Genomic DNA, 12,992 nt, shown 5'->3' with positions numbered 1-12,992 from the left:
TGTGTGTGTATGTGTGTGTGTGTGTGACAGCTCCCAGGTTACAGTCCAGACCCACCAACCCAATTTGACCGGAACCGGGAAGAAACCGGAGGGGCGGTCGACTGAGACGCAGCCTCTGACCCTTGCGTTGACGCCCATGCATTTTGTATGACAGCGGTCAATCCGCCGTCGCCCTGGGAACCGAACACTGGGCTGACTTCGACGTATCGCCATCGGAATGGATCGGGCCCGCGTATCCCCTGCAACATTCATCAGGCCGCTGAATTATTAAGCTCCGCGATCCTTTTACCGCCGGCCGCGGCGCGGGGAGGAGAGCGCGCCGCTTCCCTTTCCCCCGCCGGCGGACCCGCTGCACCCGATCACCATGGGAACGGAGCGCCGCGCTCGGGATCGGAACGCGAGGCGCACCGAACGCTGTCGCTAAATCACACCGACCTCTGAGAGTCAAGGATCATCTGAAGAGCCAAGCGGCGCAGTCACCTGCCTAATATATCTCCCCCCTCTCATCATTAATGTTCTGTACCTTATGTATTCTGAATAATAAAAATAATAATAATAATAATAATAATATTTAGAATAATAAATGTGGTCCTGTTCTCTTTATACTTCCATTTGTAATGGCAAAATGTAATCGCAGGTCTGTTGGTCCTATGGTTTGCCCTTGCTTTAATTAAACACTAGCGTGTGCCTCCTCCATGATGTACACAGCAACCTTCTGCTCCTGTCTGCTCTGTAGACCCTCAGCTGTGCTGCACTGCACAATCACTGCCCCAGACTGCACCACTTAGACAGCTGCCAAAACTGTCATAGAGTGCAGGCCCCCCATTGGACAGAGGAGCCGCTGTACACCAATGAGAGAGGGCACAGCCAATTACTGGCCTATTAACAATCGTACTGCAGTTTACACTCACACTAGTGGAAGAGATTCTGTTGACCTTCAGTAGATAACAAGCAGGTGGGCTTTTCCATACAACAACCAGATCACATGTAATACAGTCAATAAACAAGAAGGAAATCAATACACAAAAGAATATTTTGCTAAAACTTCAAATCGATTATTTGAATATTCATCCAATCAGAGGATGACTTGAGGGGGGAGGAGTTGTTGGATTCCTCATCTTTTAAACTACAAGCTACCTGAAAAGAAATCCTCAATTAACAATGGCACTACAATCATTTACATTTCACTCCAAGGCTGAGAAAAGAGGAGACAGACAGATAACTGAAGAACAGAGAGAAGCACGGCACCAAGAAAGAAGTGTACTGCTTGTTCAGAATCAGAAGAGCAACCCGTTTCAAGCAGGAGACCCCAGGGACTCCAGGCAGCTCAGTTCATACAGGTGTTCACCACAAACGCAGGCAGGGTCTTACAATCACAGGTCTGAGTGATTCCTATGTTCTTTGGTAACTTTAATGAAGAGCACCCAGTGGCAGGATGCAATTTAAATCAGCCAATCAGCTGCCCTGGACAATAACAGTCTACCGGCTGTCATTAGTGAAGGACGCACCTCCGCTCCGCTTGGAATTGGCCCTCCTGCAGTACTGCATGTTCTGTAGCCTGAGAAATAAAGGGTTGCTAGCTTCACATGTCAGGCTCAAAACCATAACCTTGCGGTATTATGTATAATGGATATATCTCGTTTTGGAACCAAACTCTTCAGTTGTACATTCCTTTTCCAGATGCTCTACAGAGAGAGCTGGGACAACTTGCCTGCAGATCAGGGCTAAAGAGGAGTGGATGGGATTAGGCTGCAGTGCTCCTTGCACAGTTACAGCCAGTGACTCCACAGGTAGCAGTGATGATTACAAATAGGGAAGGCGAAAAAAATAAGTATCAAAATAGGGGGTCTGACAGATGCTGTCTAGGCACAGAAGGCCTGCGAAACAGCCATGACCCGCACCCTCGTGCTGGGAGAGGTGCGTAACCTAAACTCCCAACCCCTCCGAGACTCACTGAGCATCCCAGATCAGATGCGAAATGTCTGGACACCGTCCAGCATCAGAGGGCAGCTGGTGCACGAGGCGCACGGCAGCATCCCCGCACTGAACCGGGAGGTGAGAAAACTGATATTTAATCATGCTCCGCCTCCCCCCCTTCTCTGCTCTGCTCTCTGGCACCCATAGCTAACCCCTACTGCACTAGAGGTGTAGGCAAGCCATATGCCTCAGTGCATTCTGGGAAACATGAGATCCTCCCCCCCATCCATGCTGTCATGGACATCACTTCTCAGTCTTCAGTGAGGTAAAGGTGGTGTCTCCTTGCCTTGGGCTATAAATAAGCATCCTTGTAAACAGAGTTGGTCGCAAGATTCTAAAAGTTACTGTACTTATTAGTAAATATATAATTTATTATTATTAGATATTACTTTTATTTATCTTTGTCACTCCTTTCTGGAATTGCCTCCAAGATATTATTACAAATGGCAGAAATAAAATTATTCACCTGCAGTTATTCATCCTGAGATATTGTCCCTATGCAACACAGTATTCAAGTTTTCAAGTTATTTATTCTACACCTTAATTTTAAAGATCTATTGAATCATTTTACTCTATTTAATTATAATATTCTTGTTTAAACCAAGCACTTTATTGGTTTAGTGTTGTCCAGCTCTAATGAATGAACAAGGAGTTATCAACTTGTTTCTTCCAAACATTTCCTACTGAATAAACAAGGCCAAAACATTCCATAGGAAGACCATAGACATTTTGCACATTGAGCTTTGTACCATTATACAAATCACCAGGATTGATTGACAGATACTGATTCAACTAATAGTGTTAGCACATAAATATGTCCTTTTATCTCCCATGCACAACTTTAAACTCAGCTAGCAAACACAGAACCCATTCAAAATGCTTCCAATCAATGAAATTGAAAAATGAGACATTCTTGGTGATTTATAGAGAATAAATATTACATGAGGACTTTGACTTCCCTTCAACATACATAATATGGCGTATAGAGTTCGAATTTTGAACATACCAAACACTTAAAAGCATTGCTTGGGATGGGCAAAGCATAGGATACACACATGTTCACATGAAACATTTATATCCAGGATATACATCCACATATAGGACAGGCTGTGTATTAAACAATTCCTTACTAGAACATTCAAATAGTTAATTTTCACAATACTGAAAATATCCTTGTACTCACAATCTGTAATCAAAATGTGAAGAAACAGTACATATATTTGAGGTCCACTTTTCAACAGACACTACAGACTACAGGGGACGTAACCGGCAGGCTGACACACACTGCCCCCTTGTGGACGGTATACAGAAACACGGGGGGGAATGTCACAGGGTTTTTTGGAAGGGGTCTTTTACTTACGTCTCGGGCTGCTTCTCATTTTGGGAGCTTTGCTGGGGTTGAAGAACGCTATTTACCAGATCAGTGATACCGCTAAACGGAAACCACCTGTTTAAATAAGCACACAACGTGACCTGTCAGACACCAACGCTGGCTCTCAGATCACAACCACAGCAGCAACAGTCATGCCAGTCACAGCAGAGCTGGTAAGGACTCCAGCGTCGGTGCTGATGGTTATAATAGGGACATCGACAACAACAGTGAAAGCAACAGAAATAGAGAGACTCGTAGGGAAACAAGAAGTCTGTTATCAAGGGAGGGAAGTTACAGCCAATGAACATGGGAACTGCCTCAGAGGTCCAGCCAATAGGAATGTGAGGAAGTGCATCCAGCCCACATGGGGATGGAGACAGAAGCCAGACAAAGCTCTCTTACTAGCCAATCAAAAGCAGATGACACACGGAAGGGTCGGGCAGGTATCAGGGTGCAGTGGGCTGGGGGAGGGTTGGGTTGATGGTGCCCCTCCCCCCCTTCCAGTTACGAGGTAGCCACAGGACGCACAGGGTACTGAGCGAGAAGAACACGTGACAAACCCTACAGCACTCTGGGAAATGCATTACTTACTGTGGCGGCTGAGGCTTTTGTTCTTCCTTGACCCTAAAAAGATAAGTTGGCACAGCTCAGTGCAAACACAATGCAATCATGGCAATCATGACAAAAATAACAGTGATGATGCTGATGATGATAATAATAATAATAATAATAATAATAATAATAATAATAAATCATAACATTAAGAATGACATTAACAGTGAAATTAAATATTAAATAATTATGATTGATATTGTAGCTTCATTTCCGCTAGTGGCATATCGCAAATTACTGGATTCATAGAATATTAATTTTGCACTACAGAAATTCCCCGCAAGACGGACAAATGTATGTGTGACTGGGAAACACTGCAGACTCTGGAGATCTCAGACCCACATCATCAGAGAAGCTATGCAGCCCATGACACAGAGTTCTCCTCTCAGCCTAGGGAACCATTCCCAGCTCAGAATACACCAACGACAGCAAAGCCCTTCAGCTCATTCTGCTAATCGATATCTTTACTCAGCATGCTGACAGCTGCCAGCTTCTTCGCATTATGCACGTTTTCATTTGAGGATACATATGTCACTCATATTTTGGCTACACTGTTCTCTGACACTGGGTGTAATCTCTCTCTCTCTCTCTCTCTCTCTCTCTCAACGTAGCAATGAACTTTTTCACTCTCTTTTTCTTTAAATCTGTAAACGTAATTTATTTCCACAAATAATAATAATTATTATTATTATTATAATTATAACAATAATAATAATAATAATAAACCCAAATGTTTCAGTAAAGTGCCCATTTCATCTTTAATTTCTCCCTCAGTACTTGTAACAGTTATATCCTACTGTGTATCACTAATCAGAGCCCTTGTGACCAGACAGTGATGAGCTCCTGTGCTTTTTAACACTGCCCCCTAGTGATCTGAACATGAACACATAGAAAGAGTTATTCCACAAACCGTAACTCTTGAAGTCATGGAGTACATACAAATAAATAAATAAATAAATAAATAATATCTAAGTTAAAGGATTCATCTGAAAACTATGAGTGCAAAGATAGATAAAACTGTGCATTTCATACAAGACAAAACTGAAAATTGTTCTTGGTTAAGGAAAAGAATTGTTGGTTGTGGGGACAGAATGAAAAGTGACACAAGTGATAAATGAAAAGTGATAAATCGTTTTTTCTATATCGAGTCCGTCCTTCTGAAATGGTGACAGTCCTCCCACCCCAATCCACCCCCTTCATGCGGCTTCATGAGCTCATGGAAGCTTTAATGGGATTAGTGACGCTTCAGCCAATCAGTTAGACAGTTTAAAGTCGCTGACCCCAATTCTTAATACAACTCCAAAAGCAAAGATTAGCATCCACTGGCAACTCATCGGTCTGCCTCAGTATGCAAACGAGCAGAGGGCATGAAGGTCAGAGCCAGGTCAATATGGGGCAGCGCAGTTTTTTTTTTTTTTAACAAACTCACACATAACTGTGAGAGACAAAATGAACCACAGATTCTTTAGTGACACCAGATACTCAGCCCTAGCAGTCCATCCGTCCTTTCTGCCTCTGAACTACAGGAGATTCCAGTTGGTAACAGGACAATAAACTGGTATCAATCAATCGATCAATCAATCTTTAATGACTGTGCTTTCTCACACCCCTTAAAAGGATAGTTAACTTGCTGGGAATTTTATATTATTTCAGTTTTAGTGTATTGTTTAAATTGGCCGAGATAGTTTTGTGTGTGATGAAGGATATTTTAGATTTTTGGAGTTTCTGATGACATGCCCACTTTACAATCGCAGGTACAGGGGCATTCTGGGTTTATTAGTCTAAAGCAAGAACACTTCAAGTAACTCCAGAGCACCTTGTACAATGTCATTGTACCAGAGGCCAGATGTATGTATTTTAGGATTTTCTTCAAAAACTGACATTCAATATTATATGTGGTTGGAATGATTTGTATCACTTGTGTAATCTGAGACCATTGCGCTCAATGAAAGCAGTACTTGGCATGATATAAAAATGTATATTATATTTCTAATTGTGAGTAAAATTATTCAGGACACATGTATTCTGGTCACTGTGGAAGTATAATGGTGCTGTACAAACTGCTTCGGAGATACCTGAAGTCTATTTTCTTTCTTTAGACCACAAAATCCCCAAATACTCCTATATCTGCTATCGTGAAGCTTGCAGGTCATCATAAACTATCCAAAATATTCTTCATTGCACACAAAAGATGTCTTGACCAATTGAACATAAACCAAAACTGAAATAATATGAAAGAGAAAAAAAAAACCAAGATAGTGAACTAACTCTCATTTTAACAAATTTTCAGAAGCTGCATTGGTTGGAATGTTTCAGCCCCAGTGGAAGGGATACAGCATGTTCAGTGTTAAGAATGCAGAGCTGTATATCTGGTTGGTCTGTAGAATCTGTGGTACAATGTCTCTGGTGACTGCTCAAATGCAATGCCGGCCTCTGGAGCAGAAAGAGGGAGAGGTTTGCCAGAACCAAATGGGGGAGCTGAGCCTGATGCACAAGGCAGCTTCACAGTGGGTGGTCCCTGGGGAAGTTTAAATTTTACCTAATAAATTAATGAATCTGTCTCTCAGAACCACTCTCAGCATGAATGGAGTGACCTCGCCTTTGGGGACTGGATGTTCCCCTTGTGCGTCTGCAGGATATGTCCACAAGGTGGCAGTAAATGAAAGCGATTGCCAGAGTAGAATACCCAGGACCCGTATTCATAGTGACTCAGAGTAGGCGTGCTGATCTAGCATCAGGTTTCCCTAGTACTTATCCAAAAGTTATTCATTATGATCAGAAAGATTAAAAGAAATATAAAAGAAGAAGAAAGAAAGATCAGCACTCCTGCTGTTGTATATTTTATGAATAAACAAGTGGCCAGAACAGCTGAAGCACAGTGTATTTTTACAGCATTAAGTTGTAACATAAAACTGTTGAATCACTTCTGAAACTACAGCAGTGTATTATAATAACTGTACTCTTTACAGATGACAAGAAATGCCACTGTGTGGTGAGTCTAACCAGGACCAACAACCAAACATTTATTCTGGTGCTAGACTGAGTTGTTGTATGGTAATCTTTTATTCAGCCAGGAAACAAAAAATTATCATACCTGTATTTTCCACTGCATACTAAACAATGACCAGAAATTCTCTGACCAAGGATTTTCTGACTCATTTGTATTGGGTTCATTTATTTTTACCCACAGGCTCAATACATTTACAACCTTGAGAGGAAGTGAAGAAACAAATTGAAGCACTTTGTGAACCTAACACTTTTTATACATTTTATTTTGAGTGATTTTTCTTAATTTTCTAAAAAGATTTAAGGGGGGGGGGGGGGGGGGGTGGAATTCAGCATTTGTGAGGCCAATCTAAACTATCACCTCTAAGCTACGCTTAATGTCCTTTTAATAGTTGATGCTAGCATGACAATTACATGGAAAAAATACATACACTTCTTCAACATACTTCAATCAACAGCTAATTAAAACAGCAAAAAATACTCATAAACAAGTGACCACAGTAGCAACAAACAAGCAAAAATAAATCTGTGCTGACTCAAATATATTGCAAGCTAAACCATAAATAGAAATATTACTATATATTAATCATTACAGGGGCCTTAAAGACCATATTTGCAATACCTCATAAATCTCATTGACCAAGAATCTATCAGGCAAGGCATTTCCTTTGCCACTTTTGCAAAAGAACACTGTCTGGTTACAGTCGATTTCCAAACTGTAACCAAAATCTAACATCATACGAAATATGAAAATGCTAAATAATTTTTCCACTTAACAGACACTTTTAGCCAAAGCAACTTCCAAAAGTGCATACCCCCCAACACGTCACTATACCTACAAATCAGGAAAGGGTAAGAATATCATCCAGAGAACAGAAAACAGAAAAAAAATCCAAAGGTCAAATAAGTTGTACACAGAACCCTTCAAATAACATCCGTGCTCATCAGAAGGACAGAGGGGAGTGTATTTGTATTCACCTAACCGCTGTCTTTGGCCGAGCAGACCTTTCAAAGCCACAACGCAAGCGGTTTCTTCAAAAAGTCCCTTATCCATCCCGGCCCAAATCAAAGCCTCAAAGAGTGAATCTCTCTGCAAATTGGGCCCGGGTATGAATTTGCATAATCAGCTGTAAAGTCAGCAGGCTCCTGCACAATCATTGTTCTATTTATAGAGCAACTCTGGTTAAATTAAATTTCAACTGCTAAAAGTTAAATACCTCACCGAGGCTGAATGCGTACCTGAGTAGCAGAGTATTAATAGTTCAAATTAAGGTAGGGAAGTATCTCTGTCTTGCCATTATGTTCAATGACATGAAAGTAACATTTCCCCAGTTTACACAAACATTTTCCCATACTGCACTCATTAAAGGAAAGTGCATTTTACTTCCACTTTAAGTCTTCCATCCTCACCATTAACAAGCAAGTTTCAGCTGTTTACCTTCACGATAAAATATCTTGCAACAAAAGTTGTTACCAAAAGTGTCAATGACATTATGTTAGAATTCTTTGCCTTCAAAAGTGATGCTAACATTCGAACTAACAACTACCCAAACACCTTAGCTGCCTTGCTGATTTCTTTGTCAAGTGAATGTAAAATGGCTGTGGTGTGGGGATGGCTGGTTTAAGCAGCCACACCTGCCCTGGGTCAAGCTAATTAGACCTGGCTAGTTAGATAATTGGTTATTAATTATATAATTGGCCAGGCTAATTGGACCCGGGAGCAGGAGTGGCTGCACCTGTGCGTAGTGAGGTAATCAGTGCGCACAGGTTAAATCTGCCATCCCCACTCACATGGGGGAGCCTCTCTGTCATGACAGTGTTTTAGATCTGCTCACTTGGCTGTAACATCTTGCCAAACCCTCGTAAATAAATGTGGACTATTTGAACATCATCTCCCTGTGTCTCTGTGCTGGAGGGCCCCTTGGAAAGCCACTTCGGTGGCCTGTGGCAGGCGTGTTTGTCACATTGGCAAAAGTAAATATTTCTGATTAGATTAGACACAAGATAATTCAATTGCATAAGGAAGGTGAAACTCAAAGGAAAATAAGTGAAAAAACAGGAGTTTAGCACTTGCACTTGCTTCAGATCTGAAGAAATCCACAGGTGTTTCTGTCAATCTTTCCACTGTGAGCAGACAACTCAATGCCATGGGTCTGAAAGGATGTGTAGCTATCAAAACACCACTACTGAGAAAAGGAAATAAACAAAAGAGAAGAAAATTGCACTAGTGCACCGAAACTGGACACCTAAGAATGGAGTTAGGTTTTATGAACCGATGAGTCTAAATCTGAGATTTTTATAAGTAGGTGAAGGCAGTATATACATCCCCGAAGCAAAGAAAGACTCTTGTAACCATGTCTACAGCCACCAGGCAAACATGGTGGAGGATCAATGCAAATTTAGGGTTGCATAACAACATCTGGAGTTGGTGATTTGGTTCAGATTGAAGGCATCGTGAATGCTGATAAATACAAACACATCTTAACATATCATGCCATACCCTCTGGACAACGTTTGATCGGGAGCTAATTAATTCTGCAGCAAGATAATGGCCCCCAGCACACTGCTAAGAAGATCAAGCAGCTGGTATCCTCAGAACAATGGACTGGCCACCCCACAGTCCAGATCTCAACATCATTTAAATGTGTTTGGGACCACTTGGATCGAGAGAAGCAGAAAATCCATCAACTTCTAAGAAACCTCTAAGCTTTTTTGGAGCTGCAAATTAAAAAAAAGAAAACTCAAAGCAACCTTCCCAGAAAGAACGGAAGCTGTAATAAAGGCAAAGGGTGGACACGTTAAATACTGAAAGATAAAGTATATTTGCTATAGTACAAAATTCTAGAGGTTTATGTAATTTCATGTTAAGTATATGTTTGCTGCAATATTTTCTGACACTGAAAAATAAATAACTTGCACTTAATGGCTGTTTGCACTGGAAAGTAAATAAAAGAAAGGGTGGTCTCTAACTTTTGCACAGTACTGTGCATTTCCCTGCGCAATTGTATGTAAAACAAGGACAAAATGCATGCCAGCATCCCCCCTCCCCCAGGCCCAGCTGGAACACCCAACACAATAATTACCACCTGCTCACCATCCTGAGAGAGAGGAAGGCACAAACTGACAGGCTCACACACAGAGTAGCAAACACCCCTCCACAGCATCCACTGATATCAAGACAGGTCTTCAGAAGAAGAGCTGAAACCTAGCCATACAGTTCCACATGCTGTATATCATCAGCAGTCTCCATCTGAAAGTATTTCGAGTCACTAAACGCATTCAGGTTATGTTTATGGCCAGTCACCGTTTAATGGAACTCTTTGGTACTTTTATCACCTAGGGGGAGCTGCTTATTCAGGCGTTGGATGAATGACTGAGGGACGCTCTCTTTCTAGGAATGTTTTGTCAGAGCCAAAGATTTAAAATATATTGCAGCTCGACAGATCCTTGGCCAAAGGCACTAGCCATTACCCTGTGACATTAACCAATAAGCATAAAGCCAGCCATAATCATCCAGAGTGAGTGGTGTTTCGGGGAAAGGGGAAGAGGCTTGCTTTTGTGAATATAAGCAAAACATCTTTGTTAAAACCTGAGCTGTCAATCACAAGCAGTGAGTTCAGGAGAGTCGAGAGAAACTGACTTGCGTCTTCGCAAGCAAAATTCTAGTTCTTTCACATGCCATATTAGCCGATGAGAACAAATGCTGCTGATACATTAATATAGATTAGCAGTTGTGCTATAGCTACTCTGTGCAGTATATTCATAATATAATTAGGTCTACAAAGTATTTCTGGTCAATCAAAGACATCAGTTGCTTTTGTCTCATTCAGATGACGTGACGCATCACATCCACCTAGTCTCTTTCACTCTTTATCTCTCTTTTCCCCTTCACCGGGCTCCTCTTCCTCAGTGCGTCACACGCTACACAGCCTTGGCAGAGCAACAGCAGCACATCATTGAGGCAGCCACACGACGGACCCAAAATTATCACGTCCCCGTGGTAACAAGGATTCCGACGTGTCATCTTCACGTCTGCGGGATCCCACCGCAGTCAACGTGCACCCGATGGCTTCTAATGGGCTAAATAAGCAGCACCGCACTGTCGCTAACTGTCACTCAGCTTAAGCGGGTGGAGATTTATGGTGTTTCCCCACCATGAATAGAAGCCTTTCACAATCCCATACACACAGCTGGAAATAATGCTACCTTAGACTTATAAACATTTGCATTTCTTCTTAGCGCCCTGCTTGTCTGAGACTGAAGCGAAAGCCAGGACATTACCGGTGTCTTAAAGAAGGATTCAGGAGTGGACGTTTCCGAACAAGTCAAACGTAATTATCTAAGCTGGGCTAAACCATTTCCCCCACCCCTCAAAGAGAAATCCCAGGTAGGCGAAGAGTTTCTACCAGTCGGCCGTTCACTGCCTATGGCTTTCTCTCTTTTCAAGCCTTCCCTGTTTAGAGGGAGGCTGAGGACACTGCATAACTGAATAACAACACATCACACTCCAGGACTATAAATATAAGATCACAAACTGTAGATTTTAAGCCTGAATTATCACATCATTTCTTACACAGTGAAAAAACATTTATCAGCAAGCATTCCTCATTTCAACACCAGAAACTCATTCTACATCAGGGTATCCCCTTGACTGAAATCTGAAACCGTGACACTGACAGACAGGCATCCCTAATCTCTGTACATCAGACAGGGAAACGCAACCACAGGGGTTGGTGAATGTATTTGTACAGTTTAGCAGTGCACTTAAACACAACTAGGTAATCAAACCATTGTTTGATTTTTTTCGCAACAAGAATCTCCCCTTCACTTGTCTCCGGGAACCAACACAGAGGAACAATAGTCACTCAGTAAGATCACTACGTAAGGAAAAGAGCCTTATTTGGCTTCACGATAAAACAGCCTGGATTAGTACCAGTAGCCAGGCACAGTTTGTACAAAAGGGATAATGTGAAATCATTGTGAGAGTTTTATCCAATGTTTGTTAAAACAAAAAAAAACAAAAAATTAAATTGTCATAGAATGCTTCCCAATGTTGCTGTATTGTAGCACAATATCTGCCCAAAAAAATACCCATTTCTATAGCACATGCATTGACTCTCTTGCCACTGGCCACAGCCCAGCTAACAGCCAGGGGCCCTCTGTCCCTTATGTTTAGCCTCTAGTGAGTGCTTAAGTCCTAGATCAGGTAGGATGATAGCAGATAGTGGATTCACACAATAGAACTGTGGTAACCAACTCTGTTCCTGGAGATCTACCGTCCGGTAGATCTCCAGGAACAATTCAACCCTAATTTGACACACTTGACTCTACTAATTAGCCACTCAACGAAATCTCTAGCCCTTGAATGAGATGTGCTTTGTTAGGGTTGAAATGAAACCCTACAGGATGGTAGATCTCCAGGAACAGGGTTGGTTACCACTGCTATAGAATGTCCTGAAGGAGCCTTTACCAAATCCTGGTTGTGGACATTCACAGCCCAAATGGTTTCCATCTCTTTAATCGACAAATGACCTCAGAGCTTTTAAGGTGCTTCCCATGCATCTCAGGGCTTGATTTTTCTTGATCAAAATAAAAGACCATCGGAACTGTGGCACGTCGTGGACAGGATTCGAGAGCTGTGCTGTAGATCAGGGATTGTCAGCCCTGCTCTTGGAGAGTCACATGGTGGTCAGGTTTTGTTGTTAATCAGCACTTATCTTATCAACTACAACGGTAGACTACACAGTCAACTTACCTAACCTGGTTCTAAATTGGTTGCTGCTTCTAAGTCAAGACATACTAGATAAGTAAGACAGAGGTTTAAATATGGGCTAAGCAGCCTCCTGAGCCTCAGTGAAGACCAGAGACTCATGTCCCCTACAGGGGACAAAAATGAATTGCCAGGCCTCGGGAGGATAAAGCACAAACTTTCCGTCACAGCACATGACCAACCAAACCACGTCAGAAATTAAAGCCAGATCTACAGAGCACTGCCTGTGATGTGCTACTTGCAATGTGCTGTCAG

The 12,992-nt window shown here is 42.0% G+C and overlaps 1 protein-coding gene across 34 annotated transcripts in view; it reads right to left on the bottom strand.

Moving 5' to 3' along the window:
- The window catches only part of rims2a (regulating synaptic membrane exocytosis 2a), a 254,152-nt gene that overhangs the window by 212,170 nt on the left and 28,990 nt on the right, over positions 1 to 12,992 (bottom strand). For 25 of the 34 annotated variants that reach the window (XM_035416437.1, XM_035416438.1, XM_035416459.1 and 22 more), the window contains exons 3-4: positions 3,941 to 3,973; positions 3,338 to 3,424 (exon numbers count right to left, since the gene is read on the bottom strand). The exons of the other annotated variants lie outside the window; for them this stretch is intronic. In XM_035416437.1, coding sequence (XP_035272328.1) covers positions 3,338 to 3,424; positions 3,941 to 3,973 — 120 coding nt within the window. The remainder of the gene's footprint in view (positions 1 to 3,337; positions 3,425 to 3,940; positions 3,974 to 12,992) is intronic. 34 annotated transcript variants of the gene reach the window in all.

This window comes from Anguilla anguilla, chromosome 1 (assembly GCF_013347855.1).
Source record: "Anguilla anguilla isolate fAngAng1 chromosome 1, fAngAng1.pri, whole genome shotgun sequence".
NCBI lineage: Eukaryota > Metazoa > Chordata > Actinopteri > Anguilliformes > Anguillidae > Anguilla > Anguilla anguilla.
This window is presented reverse-complemented; position numbering and strand designations above follow the sequence as displayed.